Here is a 22,001-nt window from a genome sequence, read left to right on the forward strand (position 1 = left end):
CCTAAAGGAGTGATTGTGTACGTGGTTGTTTGTCTCTGTGTGGCACTGTGATGGAGCGGCACCTATCCAGGGTGCATCCCATTTTTTTGCCTATTGAAAGAGGAGACATATGGGATTGGATGAGGTATAGAAAATGAATTGATGCATGGTAATATCCACATCTACCAGGCAATCATTACAAGACTTTTTATTATCAAATATATCTTTTGCATTAGTGTCAAATAATTGCACATCTGAAAGGATCTGTGTTTCAATGTGACTCACCACAAATTCAACTAAAGCAAATGATATTTCCTGTGTTTTCGCTTACCTACGAAATATATATATATAATGCTTTTTTTTCACCATTGATGTTTTAGGTATGCAATATACAAACAATGTGCAACAATCAGTCATTTCAGTTCACAACCTGTGCAACATCAGCAGCACAGTGCACAGTCATGCATTATCAACAACAACAACAACAACAAATGACAGTTAAATAAAAGGTTTAAAAAATAGATAAATAAAAGAAAATAAATAAATAAAAAGAAAAAAATACATAAAGAAACAAAACCTTGGTGTGACAGACTTCATAATATCTCGCATAAAATGCGAATTATATTTGTGACAGCTTAATGATTGAACATCTCAGAATGGATATCCATCATTGATATACATTTCTTATTTGTAATTAACTTAAGAGACTTGAGATAATAAACTTTAATCAAAACAGCTTAAATAATGGAGAAGAGTTTTGAAATTTACATTTATGGTTGTGAAATACATAACTTCTTTTCTTTGAATTCAAAATAAGTAACACAGAATTTGAAAGGAACACTCCACGCCTTGTGCCAATTTCTAACTCAAGCTTAATGCTTTTATTTTGTTAACGGCAGTCTACGCTACTGACGTCATCAAGGTGTTTTTTCTCCCCAGGTTATTTTATTGAGCCGTATCCGCATTTACTACGCGCTAAAGCAGCTGACGGAATCATTTCTGAGGAAATGGCCTCAAGGAGAAAATTAGGAAATGAGCTGTCACAAACCCAACATTAGGTCGGCTTTTTTATTTTCCTTGTTTAATGAAGCGAAGTTAAAGTTTGATTAATTTACTTTAAGCTGCTGGTCGTTGTTCAGGGCTGTTTGTCTTCAACTATGGGACTAGAACTTGTGATCACAGCGTTGTTCCTGATCAGCCGGGTTTCCTCTCTCATCGGTAAGTTTTGTCTGTGTTTTAATGAGGAAACAGAATTTACTACCAATCAATCCTTCCTTTGTGTGTGTTTGGAGATTAAACTAAACTGCTGTGACAGTTTAAACATCAGCAGCAAAACACTTCCAAAGATAAGATTTGGACAATGTTGAGAAATAAATATTGTATCCTTTTAAAAGCTTTGAAAATTAACCAACCAAACAAACAAAAACCCTAAACAATCTTTGGGAAATTTAAATAGTGTTGAAACCATCAAGTAAGATAATTTTAATGTTGTCGACTTCTAATAATGTAATGTAGTTCTTGATAGGTCTGCAAGCCAAGGTCATTGATTTTCAGAGGCTTTTGATTTTTCTGATTTTAGTTTTCTCTCTTTTCTTTCTGTTTATTATGAAAATTCTTATCTGTTTTGTTATTGGGTTTGAAGTGGTTGTGGGTTGAAATCTTCAAATGTGGTATTTCCTGAACTTTGTGGCTAAAATCCCAAGTGATTTACCGACTGTAGGGTGAGTCATTAATACCCACCTGTGAGTTGTTTACCTGCTCGGCCAGTGAGTGAAATTCCCTTATTGGAGGTGAGAGTGGCTGTTCCACCTCAGGAGGAAAACAGGCTGCACCTCGCATCTCTAAAGGATCTCTGTTGTTTGTCCAGTTTAACATACAGTAGTTAACTTCTTTTTACTCCTCCCTTGATCAAGCTCCCTGCAGCTGTTTTGCATAACTTTCCATCAGTTTCAGACATTGTTTTCCTGAAACCTTAAAGAGTCTTTCACACATACTCCTGTCTCACACAATATACACCTGTATATTTTCAAATCATCCAAACAACATTTTAGTGGGATTTCAGTCGAGGTGTTTAGGCCTCTCAATAGCCCTCCATCTTCATCCTTTTGAGCCCCTCATTGATGGATTTGCTGCAGTCCTTGTTTTGGGTATATCACATTTATGTATTGGCCTCTGCTGTTGCACTGATGATCTTTTTTTGCTTGAAACAGAATTAGAAGTTGAATGAATGAGAGTAAAGTTGCACATTTCATCATCATAGCAAACACAAACAGGACATGTCCACTCTCATGCTTCTCAACACTAAGATGTCTTTGTTCTGCAAGAATCATACCACGTCTTTATAAAATGAAGCATGTTATGTGTACATGTTATATTACCCTGCAGTCCTTTTTCCTTTGTGTGCCCCACATGCAGGGGCTCTTAGGAAGATGTCTTCATATTTTAATTAGCATTCTGCTCCTGGGTTGACTCTGTTCCCGATGGTACAGCTAGTTTATTTTCCTTCTTGTACTCTTGTAAATTGAACAAATTAACTTTTACCTGTCGTCTATCAGGCACTTTTAGCAGGTTACAACTGAGCAAAAACATAAAGCTTCATTGCCATTAGAACCTTTAATAAAATTTGAGGATTAAATCTATTTAAAGTCAAACTAAAACATGATCAGAAGGAGAAAGAACAGTCTTTTAGCTGTGAAGAGAGGGCTGATGTGTCATTGTGCCACTTGGTGTCATTTGTGGATGTACACAAGTGGAACGTGGGTTTGGAAGAGGTTAAAATATGATCATCGGCTGTACATTAGTAAATTGGCATGCTTACTCGCATAATCCCAGATTATTCTGATTTCTGCAAAGTGTAAAGCAACATGACTGAAGGACGTCCACAAGAAGGTCAGAGAAGCACAAGTGGCCATCAATCACGACACCTGGCTTTCATGCATCCTTTGTTAGACCTGAAAAGGCTATTTTTATATCAATATTGTGTCGGGACGAGTGACGAAGGCGACCTATAGATAAAGAAAATGGGAAACGCATTGAAAAGCATTTCTTGCAGCAAAAATTTGGTTGCTGGTTTAAGGATGGAAACACTGTCAAACTTATTTAGGCTTTAGTTGTGGATTATTATATATGTAAAGACCAAAGACACTTACTCTCACTAACAGAAATGGTGAATAGAAAGATTATTGTTTTAAGAATCTACAGTATTGTGCTCTTTAGTGAACTAAAAACTGTGGTTTTGATGTGGTTTATTTGCCATGATAGTTTTTTTGTTTTATTATCAAACAATGGTCAAATACATTTAATGTTCCACGTAGGATTTTATATTCTGACTGAAAGGATTTTATTGAGTTGTAAATGTGCTCAAAGTTCACATTTACTGACTGGCAGTGTGTGTTGTAAATAGTTTTAAACCTAAACTAGTAATAAACGTGCTGGGATTTTTTTTTTTTTTAACCCAGAAAGATATTTTACAAAGCTGAACTATAAAATTGCAAGGTGAGGTGTCGTTTCTCCTGGATGTTCTGCCTCTTACTGGAGTCAGGTGAGATATCTAAGTTGGCATTAGTGCGTGTTGGAAAAAGTCCTTATACGGTCACACTTCCTGTTTCGTCTGATACCTCTGTTTCCTTGAGTTGGAGGTTTGTTGTTGCTCAACCTGGGAAACAAGATTAACTGGTCCTCTCTGCTTCAGCAACACGCCCTTCAACACTTTATCATTTTATGTGCTGGAGTTTAAGAGAGCAAAGGTTGAGTCATTGCAAATGTTTGTAGATATGTAACTATTGTACATGTGAGTGGGAGGTTTTGGTTTCCCCCTCATCGTTCTAACTTCAGATAATCTCAGATTTAATAAAATATCTTGTATCTGAGTGAAAAGATGAACAGCATTGATCAATATCTTGCTAATTATGTGCTTTTTTTTTTAGTATTTAACAGATCTGGAGCCATATTGACTCTAAATCTACTGTATCTTAAATCTTTTTAAAAATGTTATTATTCTACCTTGATCATAAATTCCCACAAGTCACACGTGGGAGCTTTTCTTGCTCCACCCTTCTCTGTTGGCAATAAATATCTGCAGGATTGTTGCTCAGTTGGAAACTCTTTTGTTTTTATTATTAAATTGAATTGTAAGGACAGAGTTTAGTAAATATCAGATTTACAGGAAACAAGTCAGTTCAAGTACAGAAGTTGTATGAAATGTGCAAAGCTCTAGATCTGATTAGTTCACTGCTCGTCGTCGTCCTGGTTTGCTGGCACCAGCTAAAGATTTATGCGTTGATTCGGTGTGTATAGGTCAACTGGGAAATTGAATGGGTTAAAGATTGCAACACCTGCTGTTCAGACCCGTATCTGAAAGGCCCGTAACTGCACGAGTGAACCTCTGCATAAATGAAGCTGTGAAATATCTTCCTGAACTGCGACTGATCAGTTGTAATCAAACATGTCAATATTGGTACATCTGTTCAATAATACTACATAGTCGTCACTGCGCTGCTATTTATTCTGTTTAATTTTATTGTAGGTTTAAATTCATTATTTTATCTTAGCGTAGCTTAATTTTGAAATAGTTTTAGTTCATAGTACTTTTATTGTAATTTCATCGCTGATACAAGAGAGAGTTGCTCATCTGTATTTCACAGTTTTATCCCCCCCCCCCCTTGTGGTTTTCAAGCTCCATAACAGTTTTTTCAGAACTGTTCGTAGAACAATGTCTATGTTGTCTCTGTGTCTCTATTATTGATTTCACAAAAATTGCTTCCTGTGTAGTCACAAGGAAGAGATGAATCACCTCTCCTAACACGTACTATTTTTTTTTTGGTCGTAACTACCAGTGTACTGACATTGATCGACCTGTTCAGAGTTGCATCTCATAGTGACAAACGTATGTACAAAATGGTCGATATGTTGGCAGCACGGTGGCTTGGCCATTCCTTCACAGCAAGAGGGTTTCTGGGTCTTTCTGTGTTCTGGAGTTTGAAGGATTTCCTGTGTTTGTGTGGGTTATACAAAGGGATATACATAATCGATGGATGTGTCGGGTTATACTGATATACGCATTTCTGAGTAGTCTACAGGAGAACTGTCTGCATAAAAAACACCTACATTTTATTTACATGGTCTTCTGAGTTTCTTATAAAATATCATGTATAAAAATGTAAGCACTAGTCTTATGTTGTCCTGCAGAGGACACTGGAGGCCACGTACAGTGGGGAGAACAAGTATTTGATACACTGCCGATTTTGCAGGTTTTCCCACTTGAAAAGCATGTAGAAGTCTGTAATTTTTATCATAGGTACTCTTCAACTGTGAGTGATGGAATCTAAAAAAAAAATCCAGAAAATCACATTGTATGATTTTTAAGTAATTAATTTGCATTTTATTGCATGACATAAGTATTTGATACATCAGAAAAACAGAACTTAATATTTGGTACAGAAACCTTTGTTTGCAATTACAGAGATCAGACGTTTCCTGTAGTTCTTGACCAGGTTTGCACACACTGCAGCAGGGATTTTGGCCCACTCCTCCATACAGATCTTCTCCAGATCCTTCAGGTTTCGGGGCTGTCGCTGGGCAATACGGACTTTCAGCTCCCTCCAAAGATTTTCTATTGGGTTCAGGTCTGGAGACTGGCTAGGCCACTCCAGGACCTTGAAATGCTTCTTACGGAGCCACTCCTTAGTTGCGCTGGCTGTGTGTTTCGGGTCGTTGTCATGCTGGAAGACCCAGCCACGACCCATCTTCAATGCTCTTACTGAGGGAAGGAGGTTGTTGGCCAAGATCTCGCGATACATGGCCCCATCCATCCTCCCCTCAATACGGTGCAGTCGTCCTGTCCCCTTTGCAGAAAAGCATCCCCAAAGAATGATGTTTCCACCTCCATGCTTCACGGTTGGGATGGTGTTCTTGGGGTTGTACTCATCCTTCTTCTTCCTCCAAACACGGCGAATGGAGTTTAGACCAAAAAGCTCTATTTTAGTCTCATCAGACCACATGACCTTCTCCCAATCCTCCTCTGGATCATCCAGATGGTCATTGGCAAACTTCAGATGGGCCTTGACATGCACTGGCTTGAGCAGGGGGACCTTGCGTGCGCTGCAGGATTTTAATCCATGACGGCGTAGTGTGTTACTAACGGTTTTCTTTGAGACTGTGGTCCCAGCTCTCTTCAGGTCATTGACCAGGTCCTGCCGTGTAGTTCTGGGCTGATCCCTCACCTTCCTCATGATCATTGATGCCCCACCAGGTGAGATTTTGCATGGAGCCCCAGACCGAGGGAGATTGACCGTCATCTTGAACGTCTTCCATTTTCTAATAATTGCGCCAACAGTTGTTGCCTTCTCACCAAGCTGCTTGCCTATTGTCCTGTAGTCCATCCCAGCCTTGTGCAGGTCTACAATTTTATCCCTGATGTCCTTACACAGCTCTCTGGTCTTGGCCATTGTGGAGAGGTTGGAGTTTGTTTGATTGAGTGTGTGGACAGGTGTCTTTTATACAGGTAACGAGTTCAAACAGGTGCAGTTAATACAGGTAATGAGTGAAGAACAGGATGGCTTCTTAAAGAAGAACTAACAGGTCTGTGAGAGCCGGAAGTCTTACTGGTTGACAGGTGATCAAATACTTATGTCATGCAATAAAATGCAAATTAATTACTTAAAAATCATACAATGTAATTTTCTGGATTTTTTTTTAGATTCTGTCACTCACAGTTGAAGAGTACCTATGATAAAAATTACAGACTTCTACATGCTTTGCAAGTGGGAAAACCTGCAAAATCGGCAGTGTATCAAATACTTGTTCTCCCCACTGTATGTCGTAAATTTGTTTCCATTTTGAACAGATTTGAATAAATATTTTGCATGCATCCAAAAGATGCCTCATAGTTTTTTTTTGTCTTTTGAATGTATTGGTGTGTACCTCTCCTATGAGCAGATGGAAAAACTATGATGGAATGCCGACGAACAGCTTGGACGTGCCAGCTTTTTCTGTACTTTGCTGTCGTCACAGCGCTATCGTGACATAGACTGTACTCGCTTGGTAGGAAGACTGTCTCGCAGCTTCCCACGTCTAAGTAACATGCCGGCAATCATGCCTTTGCTCTTAAGTTTTTTGTTTTTTTTGTTCTTTTGGTCACAGTTGTTGGCTTTTGTCCCCACAGATTAGAGTCGTTTGGTTGATTAAATAATGTATGTGTGGTCTGTTAGTCATCACAGCAGCTCAAATGACTTTGAGGCAACGTGAGTTTAAACTCGTCCCAGTCGTCTCTCGCAACAAACATTTGTTTATCCTGCTTTACAGGAAACTGACCCTCAGTTAAGTTAACATTGACATATCAGAATCGAGAATTGACTTTGTGAAGGCTAAAAAAAAAATTAAATAATGATTAATAAAGATAAAAAGCCACAACAGTGAATCAGAATCAGAATCAGAAAAGGGTTTATTGCCAAGTTTGTTAACACACACAGGGAATTTGTTGTGGTGATTGGTGCAACACAATACAAATATATAAGAGATAAAATAAAATGTATAAACAGAAAACAATATGTACACTATATACAAGACATAACCAATATTTGCAGTCACGACGATGTTGCATAAATATTCATCCCTCTATGACTGTTGAAGGTCCAGCAGAGTGACGACCTGAGGGAAGAAACTGTCTCTTTGGCTGGAGGTTTTGGTGCCCGGCCCTCTAGAGCGCCTACCTGTGTGCAGCACGATATACCGCCTACACCTGTTGCCTTGTTTTCTTCACTGCCATTGTTTCACAAGCTCTAGAAATGTCTCCAAAGCAAAAAGGAAAACTATTATTTAACTCTCAGTTGTACCCAAGACATGTCTGAATAGTTCCAAATGACTCGATTTATTAAACTGTTTCTTTTCTTATTTTCAGTTCCACCCCCAGAAAATGTAAATGTGACCTGCCAAAATCTGAACACCACAGTTTCCTGGAATTACAGCAAAGATCAACCAGAAACCACGTTCAGGGTGAACATCATAGGACGCGATGGGTAAGAATCCGCTGCCATTACAATATAACATTGTATTGAGGTACACATTCATGTTTTTGTTTATCTCGAACCTCAGCTTTCAATTTAAATATGTTTGCTATAATTGCAGTGCTTTTCTCCAGATTGTAAAGTCAATCTTTCTTTCATCTTTTTTTTTTTTAAGGAATAAGGCAATTGAAACCGAGAACCATCAGTATGATCTCAGCCGCTTTGTTTGGCAGTCGCAGGAAAACTATTTGGACCTCTATTACGTCAAGGTGATAGCCATACAGGGAGGCAACCAGTCTGAAGCAGTATCATCAAAGACATTCTCCTTCGACGATTTAAAGACAGTTGACATAAAATGTAAGTGATGAATAGGATTCAGTGCGATGAGTCGGACTCCTGCCCCGCCCAGACAGTTAAACTTGTGTGCCTCCCTTCACTCAGGTGTCTTGGATTTCCCGAATATTGAGGTGACCTCGGATGAAACGCAGACTTCTGTGGAATTCCAGAATCCATTGCACTTCTACCAACAACTGAAGCAGGCAGTCAAAACAGATACTCGTACTTTCAAGTTCAAAGTCTCTCCAGTTGGCAGTGCTGTAAGTAAAATATAGCAGACATTCACCGGTGCAAACATCCTTTCAAGGGAACATTTTTTTTCAAAGTTGAAAAATGGTAACTTCTCAGTTTTCAGGGCATGTCATTTTAAGAAGTATATAAATAAGGAATAAATAAAAGTTTAGAAAAATTGTATACCAAAACAAACAAACTGCTTGCAAAGGCATTAACTGCCCCTAAATGACACCAGCCGATGCACCTGTCCCCAAGTGGGATTATCCCCGGCCCCCCTTAAACTCAATTAATAAAAAAAAAGAAAAAAATCCTTCAATTATCTCTGCTGACATGGTACCTAACTGGAAGTAATGAAGGTCATTAAAGGAGGAAATAAACAGACAACAGCAAAGTGAGCTGGGAACTTAGTCACTGTTCTATCTACGGCTGCTTTGTGATCTACTGTGTTACCGTAGCTTGATTTTGTCTGAAAGTACATCAGTCAGTAAAAGATGTGACACCACAGACAAAAACATGGTCAGACCTTAATTATCCTACTTCTCCATCATTATTTCTTCCCAACTTCACGTCACATGTTTGCACTTCCTCTGAACTGAGTAAATGTACATTTGAAAAAAAAAAAATTCAAAAGAGTTTCATCCTTTTGGAAGAGGAGGGTGGACGGGAGTCAAGAGTTTCCACCTCTGAAAACTGTCTGCTGTGTGCAGCGTATGTCCCAGGTATCTTCTTGCAAACATTTCATTTAAACCCCAGGAAGTGAAAGCAGGAGTTCGAGATCTGCTATCCAACAGTTTACTGCAATAAAAAGGTGTTTGAGTCTTCAAGCTAAAACCACCAAATATACTTATTTAAATAACTTCAGTTACCATGTTGTTTCTTGCTATTATCAAAGTAATTTGCTCTATTAATCAAATTGGTTCTTTTTGACATATTAATTCATCTGTGCCTTTTAGGGAGATTTTGATGGAGAATGTAACGAAAGGCAAAGCTTCTGCAAACGTGACGTACAGTTCTCCAAGGGCGTGGAGCAGTGTGTCAGGCTGACAGGATCGTTGTATCACAGTTCACGTTTCCCAATAAAATTCAACGAGACAAAGAAGATCTGTGCAACCCCGTCTGGTAAGTCTGAACAGGGAGTTCAAAAAAGTGTAGATCTCTCATGAAAAGAAAGTTGAAGTGCATGGTCATTGTTGTGAGATACAGAATGCAGCTCATGCTGCCTCCTGCAATTCTCTTTACATTTTTAATCTTAAATACAAATATTTACGTTCTAAAGCCTGAATATGTCAGTATCCATACATAAACTGTTTCGATACAGACTAGGAAAAAAAAAAAAGTTTTTTCATTGTTTGTTTTCTTTTGCATTGCAGATGAGATCTTGTATTGGACTGCAGTCATTCTGGGCTCCATCTTTGCAGTTATAATCCTTATAGTAGTTATTGCCATCTGTAAGGTGAAGGCCTGGACCATGCAGAAAGCAAAGCAACCCGTGTGTCTGGTAAGTTGTCCAACCACACAATGTCCTTCCACATACTAGTAATGGTCAATTAACTCTTGCGAAATGCTTTGTTGTTCACCACATCTAATCATCATCACTATCACTTCACAGACGGACTTCAACGAACAGAACAAAATATGTAAAAGCGTATCCAAGGAAAAGATCAATGCTCTCAATTACACGTCTCACGAGAGCCTTTCAGACCTACCCAACACCCAGCTCCCAGAAGACACCGCCTCTGGTTCTGGTTCCTCTGATACGGAAAGAGAGGAACTTCTGGATGGCTGTAATCGGAGGAGGAAGGAGATGGCCGAGAGCTTGACATGTGGGGCCTGCGGGACAGACGATGATGATGCAGAAGGCTCTCAGAAGACCGAGTGCATCTCTGTGGAATCTGAAGATGGAGACGAAATAGTTGCATCGCCCTACGATTTCGGACATAATGAGACAATAGACATGGGTGACGGAGACATGGTCACTGGTTACCATAGTTAAAGGACGGTAAAGACCAGAACGGACTAAGTCTGCACTGTCAGGATGTTTCAGGAGACACCTGAGGGTGACGACGTTTCCATGTCTTTCAACATCAAACTTCTCTTCTGTTCTCTATTTTGGCTCCATGAAGCCGTCACTCTTTTACTCCTGAGATAATCTTCATTCAGTTAAACCACATAATGAAAACAGTTACTTGCACTGCTCATCTAAGTGTTTGACTCATCAAGCAGCATGTTGTGACTTTCCAACAAGAAGGAATCTTAAACCAACTCTCACATTTAAAGGAGACACAGTGGCGAGCACATCTGTGGGACTTGTTTGCTTCAGAGAAACGCATCGGTGGTGTTCCTGTCACCCTCCAGCTGCTTTCTCACACAAACTGACCTCCCCCTTCATCGCCTCTCCTGTGGCATTTTATCAGATGCTGGAGTGCAAGCCGATGTGGGCGAACTGCTACGATGCTTAACAAAAAAGTTCCAGTCTCAGGGAGACGAGCTGCACTGGAGGAATGCATTCAAGGCCTCTTTTTACCTTTTTATTTTAGAGAAGATCATCCAGATGAAATGCACACAAAAACTTCAGATTGGCATTATGAGGAATCATTATGTAGATATGTTTGGTTTGGAGTAAGCAAAGAAGCTAATTTATTGTTCCAGTTAAATAATCTTTTCAGCTGTAACCAGAGTCCTTTAATCTCTACTTTATCACAGTGAAATGGCATCATTTGGGTGAGCTGCTGTGTTTGTTCTGACCATTTTTGAGGGTTTCTATACAGATTGGCAGGTTTAAGAAGACACTTTGAACCTTGCCACATAAGAAAAGACAAAGCTTTCTCTTATCTGCTGCTGGAAACCACGCGACCCACAGAACTGGCTCTGCGGGTGTTCAGGTTTCCCCTCTTTGCATTGAAGTTATTTTTGTTTACATCATTTCTGAGCTGCCTCTTTTTTTAATGAAGGGAATTTGTATCCATACCATATTGTATAAAAGAGGGATGTTTTTTTTTTTACTATGTGTTTTAAAATATGTTCCATTGTCCATCTGCACCTTGATTTTTTTTTTTATTATTATTATTATAGCTGCAGGAAGGTAATTATCATATTTTTTAATAAAGAAATGTGAAAAGTGTTGTGTTTGCCAGGTATATGTTTTTAAATTTTACAGTATCAGAGAGCAAAACACTATCTCCTCCGTAGAAGCCTTTTTGTTGGGAACAGATAAATATTTTTAAACATGCACCAACTTGCATCGTAATGTCGAGAGGCATTAAGTAATCTGTCTGACAGGTAAAAAAAATCCCCCGCAGGTGGCTGGTATCATTCAAACCGACTGGAAACACATTGCAAAACAATTACAGTAACTATAAAAGTAATAAATCTGTTATAGCTTGTTGTCCGTTTCCACTCCCTGAATGTAATGATGAAGAGCCAAACAAGGGATGTTTGAGTTGAAAGAGGAGGCTGCAGAAGAAAATACTTAAATTAACTAAGAGTCTCTTAGAGGAAACAGGCCTGACATTCATGGGCACACATGGTTTCAGTCCAATGTGAGGTCTGATGCTCGGTCTCAATCATACACAGCATGATGTCGCTACGGGAGATGATTTTTTTTTTTCGATTGCGTTCAGTGAACTTTATTTTAAATACATTCTGGTCTGGAAACCCAGTGTCTCGGCTTGGCCTCGGTCCTGTTTGGGGTGGATGTCCGTCTCAAGAGTTTCAGGGAGGTGAAGAGCAGCGAGTCCACTCGGCGTCTAAAGCTTCAAGCCTTGAATGTTCGCTCTCAGGTTCACCATTTGTTTCTCCTGTCGTACTTTCTCCTCCTTGAACGCCATCTTGTTGGCTTTCTTCTCAACTCTCCTTTCCTGAATGAGTGAGGGGGGAAAAAAAGGTGTAATTTAACATACCATGACGTACAGATACGTTCAAGCCTTAATCATTTTAAAGCTCTTCCTTTGTGGATGCGAGTTTTGTTTTGGTGCTTTTATCATTGAGAAGATCAACACGGTGCCCTCTGAAAATATTTCAACATAGTTTGTGTCATTTGCACAATAATTAGGTTCATCCTACAAACTTTAATAAGTAACATTTGCTCAAGGAAGAGCAAGGTTCGTTTTTTTTTATACAAAAGCACAAACAGTTTCCATTTAAAAGTGTTGACAACCAGAAAAATCAGAGGCTCAAGCTGCTGCCCAGAGCTGCTGCTACCAGCTGAAGCTCCAACGGTCCAACTCTGACCAGCTCCCTCACCTTCCGCTCTTCTTTGATGGTCTGTTTCCTGGCCTTCCTCTCCTCTTTGCTCTCCTCCTTGTTCCGGGGCTGAGTGGAGACGCGCGGCAGGTCCGAGTCGTTGATTCTCGTCATTCGCTCAGCTTGCTTGGCAGTGAGACCTTTGGCCGGGAGGACGCCCAGAGGGATGCCCGTCTTACTGGACACATGGATCGGCTTCAGCTGAAGATAAAGAAAAAAAGTCCCTGAGAAGTTGGATTTTGTACTTAACTAGTTTGGATTTTCTTTTTTTTAATTTATCATAATTTAGCAAAACCTTTTAAAAATTCTGATCTGAACCGCAATAATACGTGATCACCCTTTAACCAGCTGTTGTGGCCTATTTCCTAGTTTAGTCGAGAGGACAGACTGAATAAAGACTGGACAAGGACTGAATCTGAGTCACATCTATTAAATGAAAGCTGTCACGTCTTTGAAGCAAAGCGGAGGAAAGTGACCAAGAGAGATGTGATAAAAACATAAAGGCCGAGGTTGCAGCAGGTTCTGGAAAATGTTTGTAGAAGCGTTTTAGAAAAAACGATTTATTGGTGTAATCTTTGACGTAAACGCAGCCAACCGCTGCAGCAGACTGATGGAAAAACATTAACCTTTTCTTCAGTGCACTTTTTAAACTTTTTTTAAAATTATAAAATAATTTAAAATGAAAACAAATTAAAATTAACAGTAACTGTGTTGACATTGAGCTATAACTACATATTAGCAGATAAAACAGCTTGGAAAGCCAAATTATCAATAAATTGATAGTATAATGATCATTTCTAATTACAACATTTTAATTTTCTTGGCAGCTTTGAAAGCTATTTTTGAATTCAACTAGAAATATTGCTTTTTCAAGGTCTCCAAAGAACCGGTCTGCTGCAGGATTTATTTCTACATGTTTCACGTGGACCGAGTCCTGAGGAACCTGAGATCATCTCACCACCAGTGGAGGACAATCGTTTCCCACGACAAACATGGATGAGGCAGTTTAAATAAAATATGAACATTACTTTTTTGTGTACCTTCTTCAATTTAAATATCTTTAAGCCTGTAAAATGAACAGTTTTTCCTCCTACCTTTGTTGGTTCTTCAATGACTTTGGGTCTGTTATAAATGTTGGAGTAAGTACCTGGAGGAGAAACAAGAAAACATAAGTATATACAATGTCAACGTCTCTCTGTCAGATACTCAGCTTTAAATTAAACTGATGTCATTAAGTTAAGTAAATTAGGATGACATGAGTTTTTCTCTTATTGGTGGAGTTGAGACTTCTTCAGGGGAGAGACGTGTGGAGACAGAATCAGTCAGTTTTATCAGTTAAAACGTCACATTTAAAAATGCCTCCTGAACATTTAAAATATACCGACTCACTCACAAAGAGAGCCCAACCTTCAATACAAAACTATTACTCACCCTAAAACCAAGGGATAATAAAAGTTTAGTTTTTAATTTTATATTGTTATTGACAAGGTTTTAAACATTTATGATCATATCAAAGATTTATGTTTTGACTAGTAATGTTTTACTGCACTGATGTGAAATAAATGGTAGGCTATCTTAATATTCACACTAATGTTTCATTATGAAGTATGAGGGATTTAGTGACATCTAGCAGCAAAACTGTGCAAATTAATAACTTCAGATCCCTTCTGAGCACGGCTGCACAACATGAAAACAGGAGAGCCCACATCGGACGTTATTGATCAGCTTGTCTCTTCTGGTCCCATGTAGAAACATGGCAGGATTCATGAAGGAGCTCAAAGTGAAGCAGCAACACCATCATTCTCATAAATATTGTGTTTAGCTGGCATTTCTTTCTAAATGATGCACACTGGACTTCTCCTGACCAACCTCTGCTGCTTTTCAGGAAATAACTTCCAACCCATTATCTTCAATTAATGCAAACTTTCTTTTTTTTCTTTTTTAAAATGGTATTTCAGATTGTCACATCGGCTGGTACGGGGAAGTTTTGCATCTCAGGACTATGTTTGCTGCTCGTACTGCAGCATTCGAGGGCGCACGCCTCCTTTCTTCCTTCCTGCATTGGTTAAGTTTTGACCTATGAGCTTCACGTCATCTTTGAGCTAAAGCTCGATGACTTCTTTTACTTTGAAAAAGAACACCACTGTATTTAAAAAAAAAAACAACAAAAAACTGTGTTTAATTATCACTAAATTCTGGGTGAACGGATCAACTGCGCCTTTTCTGAATGTGTAGTGTCAGTGACTAAGGTAAAGTTGAGTAATAACTCACTGATGATGGTTTCACAGTCCCACTTCTCTTCTGGAGCTTCAATGACTAAAGTCTCCATCTCTTCCTCCTCTTCATCTTCCTCCTCCTTCAACACGGGAAGTTCTTTGGGTCCTAAATCATCAGGCCTCAGAAAACTGATTCACAAATGGGTCAAACACTTAATTAGTCAACGGGAGCCTGTTTAAAGGATTGGATCATTGTTTCCTAGATGACACATCCTATCACAGAGCAAATGACTTCATAAGCTTGTGACGACAGCAGAAAGAAACACTCACTCGTTCTCTCTCTGTTTGAAGTAGTCTTTGATGACCTCCTCCAGACGAGCACTGTCTGGTTGGATGAAGCCCTCCAGCTCAGCGTTGTCCAGAGCGCCGATCTCACTATCATCAAACTGTTGATAGAACTGAAACAACAGCACGGTTTTAGAATGACTTTTGACGTCTTTCTAAAATACTGAAGTGTCACACGTTTCAGTCAACGGAGGGTTCAAAACGCCATGCTGAAAACTGCAGATGCCCTCAAACGTGAACAGTCGTGATTACTAAGGGAACATTTTGATGAAGGAGACAGTTGTACACCAAACTACCAATCAACTGTCAGAGGAATTGGTGAATATCTGTCTCTCTCGTCCTTTGCTGTCAAGTTTAAGTTGGGATACTTCACTGCAAAGGTTTGTAATAATTGCTCCCCCTACTGACGACTCTGTAGTTACTCAACAGAGAATAGGTGCTTTAAACTTACTTGTTTAACCAGTTTATATATGCATTTCTATGAGATGTTTCATTTCAGAGCGAAAACTACAGACGTCTGTCTTCAGTCGGCTAAATCTCCACACTGGGACGTGGTCTCTTGAATCTGACACAACAGCTCTTTGGAGTTAGAACAAATACAGATATGTCATCTTAATGCTTTTAATAATAATGATAATACGTTAATTTATTTTATACATTTATTTATTTTATTATCTTCACTGCCCAAAATGTCATGAACTTTTCATGAACTCACTATTTAAAGTAGGAAACGTTCTAGTTTGGTGGCTGAAGATTTCAATAGTTTGGCAGAAACATGCCTCCCTTTTCATGTTTGTGTGAGACAACAAAAAGAGAGAATTTGGACTAAACGTTGACTAAATGCAGTATTCTTATTCCATAAACTTTCCTGGAAACTGTATTTTTCTTCCACCACAGTCACCTGATGAACGGTGACCCACATGTGATCATCCTTCAGGTTCAATCAATATTGACTGAAGATCACCTTTCAAACACTTTTTATCTCATTCTTACGACTAAAACCATTTTAATCGTACCTATCAGGGGTCAGAACCAACTTTGTGTGTTTCCTCCAACATGCTGCACTGATTTTGAGATGTACTTTTACAGGATTATGGGGGACTGCATCACAAAATCAACAACTGTGGGTAAACAATCACCTCATCAAAGCGGTCGTCCAGCAGGCTTAGCTGCGCGTTCCTCCTCATAACAGACGAAGTCAGCGAGTACTCTGTGAAGCGGCTCTTTGTTTCCTCGTCCATGAACATAAACTCTCGACCGCCGCCATCCCCGTCCCCGTCGCTCGAAAAACCAGCCTCCGAGTCCACGTCGCCTTCATCCTCATCATCCGTGTCTTCCCACTCGTCTTCATCTCTGGGAGAATTACACACAAACACAGAATTAGAAGTGATGCAATATTTCCATTTTGAAAAACAAAACAAAAAAAAACAACTGAAGAATAGCAGGCTGTCATGAATTCTTGGGGTATCATGGGGGAAAAACGATACATAAAGATATCAGAATCAGAAAGAAGTTTATTGACAAGTAGTTTAACACACACAAGGAATTTGTTGCGGTGATTGGTGCAATACAAAAGAGCAAATAATATTAAAGGAAAAAATTTACAAAAAGTTGGTTCTAAAGTGCCAGAGTAATGAGTCTGTAAGAAAAAAAAAAAAAAAAAAAAAGTACATGAGGTGACCTTGGATGTGCGTTAATGTGACGCATAAGGTCAGGAGTGGAGTCTTTACGTTAATGCAGTGTTTCTCAACCCTGGTCCTCGTGGGCCCCTGTCCTGCATGTTTTAGATGTTTCCCTGCTTCAACACACCGTGATACGAGTACCTGTGTCATCAACAGAGCTGTCCAGACCTTGGTGACAAACTAATGAGGACCTTTAATTAGAATCAGGTGTGTTGGTGCAGGGAAACATCTAAAACATGCAGGACAGGGGCCCACGAGGACCAGGGTTGAGAAACACTGCGTTAATGTAACGTAGAGTGGGGTGGGGGGGCAGTCTGTGGTAGACGGGGGCGAGGGGGTCCGGGGCCTTGTTGATGAGGACAGCTGCAGTCGGGAAGAAACTGTTTTTATGGCATGGGGTTTCACGCTGCTAAACTTGCAAATTAAAAGCACAGATGTGTTGCATCAGGTCTGACTGGATTCAAATGAAAGCTCAGAGGGGAGAAAAAAAAAGAGCAGTATTAAGGTTAAATCTTCACACCAACCTTTGAAGAATCAAAGGAAAACTGAGTTAGGCTGCGTCCCAATACTCCCCCTCGCCCTCGTTTTCTTCACTAACCCTAAGTTTTGCGCGTTCCCGTGAAGGTAGTGGTGTCCCAATTCCTCTTTTCACCTAGGGGGAGGGGGCATAACGAGGGCTAGGGGCTGAGAAAAGCCCCTTCAAATCGAGGGATTTCAGATGCTGACTTGGCGAGCGAGGGGGTATGAAAATTTCCCAGAATGCTTTTGCCGTAGGCTCTGCGTCGATTTGACTCGCCGACCGAAGGCAAACAGGCAGACTCATCTCAGAGAAATAGAGAGAAATAATCCTGTGACTCGTCAGATTTGTTTTGGATGTTTCTGATATAATAGTCTTCAGAAACCACAAAGTAATCCAGCTGTTATCTGGGTAATTTACACACTTTCAGATGAAGTTGCCGATCATCACGGTAGAATAAAGGGATTTATGGTTCCGCGTTACACCAACGCAGAGCCTACGGCGGAGGTTACGTAAGTAAGGTCTGCGTCGATGTACGCAGCGACGCGCGCCGTACGCCGTACCCTACGCCGTAGGCTCTGCGTCGATTTAACGCGGACCCAAACTCCGGAGCCGGCAGACAGGAATCTCTAAATTTCGGAGCAAATTTCTTAACAGGCGTAGCTACAACTGTTAGATTTCATCTATTAAACCAAAATCTCCCTAAATGATTTATTTCAGCCAGCATAATTCTCAACAGAGCTGCGTCCCAGGAGAGAGTTTCTCTCCCGGGGCTGACGCAGCAGCTTGACCCGGCGGACATGTCTCTTCTCGGGCTGTGAGCTGAGGCTGCTCCCCGGGGGCGGCGGCTCTTCTCATCTCCGAAAACATCGGGTCAAATTTCTTTACAGGCGTTATTTGGATAAACTGAGCCCCGGTTGCGGATCTTAAGGTTACCTTTATGCCTGAAAAAATATTAAAACTTAATAAAGTGCCATATTAACAGCGCTACAGCTGAAATTAAAACAGCTTTTGGCTCTCAGCTTCCTGATCAGGGTAGGGATGAAAACGAGGGGGAGTAGGAGAAATGGGACAGGCACCTGGGCCAAGTGCCCTAGATCTCAAGTGCCCTAAAATCTCCCCCTTCTTTTTTAGGGGTTAGGGAAGAAAAGAAGGGCGAGTGGAGAAAAGTAGGGGGAGTATTGAGATTGGGCCTTAAAGTCCACGTCTTACTTTGCGTCCAGGGCTCCAGCTGTGCTGTTTGCTTTGACGATGAAGTCGTCCTCCAGGAGGTTGTTGGGGTCGGCATAGTCGAAGTCTTCATCAAGGGCCGCTACGATGTCCGGGTCCATGTCCAGACGAGGTCCTGAAAGAAGACACACAAAATCAGAAGGTACGTTAATATGATGGTACACAGGAAGGAAGAGAAAAACAAACAAACAAAGAACTGTGTTGGTCCAACTAAACAACTTTAAAAATGTATGTAACGATGCTAAAGGGAAATTGTATTGAGTTGTATTTCTCAAAGGAATACCACTCTCCGTAAACTTGATAAGGAAAATAAGTACTCCTGAACGTCTACCTTCAGTTGCACCTAGGGTCAACTTTACACAGGCTGCAAACTTCTGAGAGTTGACCCAAAAACATTAAAAGTCAGGACACAGAAGACGGAGAAGCTGATAACGAATCGGTAATCTGTGCATCGCATGTGTCGCTCCAAACTCCTGTTTCACAGGTGTGTGTCTGTAAATTCATACCCAAAAACTTACTATTACAGCACAGCTACAACACCTGACACCTCTGCATTCATTGATGGCCAAATATAATCAGAGCTTTGTGTAATTAATGGTTGAAATTATAAGATATAAAACCTGAGAGTTGTCCAGTTGGACCAGAGAAGTCGCATGCAAGTGCAAATGCACATTTTCATATTCTGACAAATATAGACGACGTGCTGAAACTGATATGGGGGGGGGGGGGCTCCATTGTTGCCAATATGAGGTCAGTATGTTGACTTAACAAATGTTGAAGTGGAGGGATTTCCCAAGAGGGTTTCTTGGATGCTTACCTGACAAGTGTAAACAAAGAAATATCATATAATAATATTATAAAGAAATAAATTATCAGTTGTTTTAGTTTAAGGTTGTAGGTAAGAGAAAAAGATGAATACTACCACAGTGAAATTGGGCATACCACCATATAATCAACATTTACACTGATGATAAGTAAAAACATTTCTCTCTCATACTAACATACTGGAACAATTTTGGTCGTGCAGTCTAATGACCTACTGGACCTGAAACCCGACTTTAATTCACTGTGTATTCAGTCACTTAGTGGAACTTCTGGAGCTGAATGTTGCTAAAATTGCATCATGTCAAAATGTAAAAAGAAACAAATATTAAAGACCCATCTACCCTCTCATATGCATGTATGTGTGTTAAAGAAAAAAGGTGTGTGTGTGTGTGTGTATATATATATATAGTAATTATTCCAAATAAAAGTACAGTTGATTAAGAATCTAACACCGTTTTATACCAGTCTGCTGCAGAAGAAGCATATTATCTGATCAGAAGGAACCTGGTGGTTCGACATTTGATAGAAGGTCAGAAAACCTTAATCCATTTTAAGTGATTTACCTGAAATGGGAGCAGCTTTGTTCAAAAGTCCCACCTCTTCTTCGAACTCTGTGGCAAAGACGGAAGAGGGCAAGTGGATGGTAGCCTCCTGATCAACAAAAAACCCACAAAAAGACAAGTGTTTAAAATCCAAATTTGTTCATATCTACATTTTACACAACTATTTTAAAAATGCCACATTTATGACAAATGGGAAGTTTTCTAAAAAATACATAAACTTGTATCTGTTGTTTATATTTTTTTTTTACCTTATTTTATTTAGTAGCCAGTTAAAAACAAAAAACAAAACAAAAAGAGCTTAAAAAAACCCACTAAACAATATATATTTTGATTCTGATACTTGAGATTATATATTAATTTAAACGCAAAATATAATCACCACAAGGTGGGGCTGTTCCCCGTGATGATGTTTCACAAACTAAACCAAAAATAGAACTTTATTGGTGGAAGTGACTTAAAGTTAATAATAATAATAATAATAATAATAATAATAATAATAATAATAATAATAATAATAATAATAATAATAAGAAGAACAAAATAAGAGCAATTGTCTAAAATCATCAGAACTTTTCTGGGGATGTTCGGGGCTCAGAGAAACATTAAAGGGAACTCACAGGAACCTCCTTTTCCACACATCTTTCCACCTCGTTCTCATCATCATCCTCATCACGTAAGTGAATAGATTCTTTATCGGAGTACGAGGGTCCGGCTGAAACCAGCTCGGTTTGGCTGGATGACTCCTTCAGGTGCTGCAGGTAGTCATAGTTGTCGTCAAAGAAAACGCCAAATTTCCTCTGTTCTTCTTGCCTCTTATCTACGTCAACCTGGGCAATAACAAAAACAGTCACTTTAGACATACCAAGTCCAACATCAGCAGTGGCACCGGCTGCAAAGTCAGGAGAGTATGGTTTGGTCATCACCAGAGGAAACCCGGTGAACCTGTACCTTTGGAGGCAGAAGGACGTGCTGTGGTGCTTTTTCATCTGCAGCAAGTGGATCCCTCTGACTTCTGTGGACCAGGTGAAAGGTCACAGCTTTCTTCTTCTCAATAAATGATTTCTTCTTTCGATGAGGCTGAAATAGAAAATAATATATTTATCCATTTATGTAAAACTTACCTTTTTAATGTTCTCAAAATCTCTAAGTATTTATTGATTTAACATATGCTGCACACACACACACACACACACACACACACACACACACACACACACACACACACACACACACACACACACACACACACACACACACACACACAAGAAAGTTGACTTTTCGCTAAAAGTCCACCAAAATGCCAAGAAGTGGCATTATAATGTTAGTTGGGGCCACATGTGTCGATGTAATAAACAAACCTGAATCCATGTAATGATTTCTAAAACAACAAGTACTTTATTTTGATGAGCGACATTAGCCGCTGTTAGCTCAAACGGTTAGCTCAGTGCAGAAGTGTCATCTTACCATCTTGTAAAGTACTCTCTGGCGTTTATCTTCACCGGGAGAAGATTACGGACCCCCAAAGATTGATTTGTGTGTACCTATTACAGAATTTAACCTTCAAAATCAAGATCCAGCCGCTAGTGTTTACCCACGCTGGACGAGCCTGGGCCGGTGCTAACTTGGATCGGAGAGCGGTACAGCGTGGAGGGAGGACGAGCTGTGATTGGCTGAGCGGTACAGCGTGGACGGAGGACGTGCTGTGATTGGCTGAGCGGTACAGCGTGGAGGCAGGACGCGCTGTGATTGGTTGGTAGTGCACAAGGGGGCGGGGCCTGTCCTCCCAGACGATCCAATCTGGACCCCCTTTAACATGCTGCCATCGTGAC

The 22,001-nt window shown here is 39.9% G+C and overlaps 2 protein-coding genes across 2 annotated transcripts; one reads left to right on the forward strand and one right to left on the reverse strand.

The window, feature by feature from the left end:
- Positions 1-958: 958 nt before the first annotated feature.
- On the forward strand, positions 959-11,342 carry ifngr1 (interferon gamma receptor 1). Its single transcript, XM_061725264.1, has 7 exons — positions 959-1,197; positions 7,877-7,994; positions 8,158-8,339; positions 8,424-8,578; positions 9,506-9,671; positions 9,923-10,050; positions 10,162-11,342. The coding sequence occupies exons 1-7, from the start codon at positions 1,137-1,139 to the stop codon at positions 10,543-10,545; spliced, it is 1,194 nt and encodes a 397-aa protein (XP_061581248.1). The 5' UTR covers positions 959-1,136; the 3' UTR covers positions 10,546-11,342.
- Positions 11,078-21,804, reverse strand: ltv1 (LTV1 ribosome biogenesis factor). Its single transcript, XM_061725687.1, has 11 exons — positions 21,637-21,804; positions 21,121-21,249; positions 20,790-20,999; positions 20,173-20,260; positions 18,767-18,899; positions 16,495-16,708; positions 15,341-15,468; positions 15,066-15,199; positions 13,889-13,941; positions 12,795-12,995; positions 11,078-12,409 (listed from the first exon to the last, which is right to left on the reverse strand). Exons 1-11 carry the CDS (start codon positions 21,637-21,639, stop codon positions 12,299-12,301), a joined length of 1,404 nt encoding a protein of 467 aa, XP_061581671.1. The 5' UTR covers positions 21,640-21,804; the 3' UTR covers positions 11,078-12,298.
- Positions 21,805-22,001: the final 197 nt, after the last annotated feature.

The sequence above is a fragment of the Cololabis saira genome, chromosome 1 (genome assembly GCF_033807715.1).
Source record: "Cololabis saira isolate AMF1-May2022 chromosome 1, fColSai1.1, whole genome shotgun sequence".
In the NCBI taxonomy this organism is placed as follows: domain Eukaryota; kingdom Metazoa; phylum Chordata; class Actinopteri; order Beloniformes; family Belonidae; genus Cololabis; species Cololabis saira.

What these genes read in the sequence shown, in the direction of transcription:
- ifngr1 (XM_061725264.1), top strand. Translation starts at nt 1,137, where the DNA reads ATGGGACTAGAACTTGTGATCACAGCGTTGTTCCTGATCAGCCGGGTT. An exon ending in AAAGACAGTTGACATAAAAT is followed by an intron (nt 8,340 to 8,423) that starts GTAAGTGATGAA and finishes CCCTTCACTCAG; the next exon opens with GTGTCTTGGATTTCCCGAAT. An exon ending in TCTCTCCAGTTGGCAGTGCT is followed by an intron (nt 8,579 to 9,505) that starts GTAAGTAAAATA and finishes TGTGCCTTTTAG; the next exon opens with GGAGATTTTGATGGAGAATG.
- ltv1 (XM_061725687.1), bottom strand. An exon ending in TGGACGACCGCTTTGATGAG is followed by an intron (nt 15,469 to 16,494) that starts GTGATTGTTTAC and finishes CTGTTGTTTCAG; the next exon opens with TTCTATCAACAGTTTGATGA. An exon ending in TTCAAACAGAGAGAGAACGA is followed by an intron (nt 15,200 to 15,340) that starts GTGAGTGTTTCT and finishes TTTGTGAATCAG; the next exon opens with TTTTCTGAGGCCTGATGATT.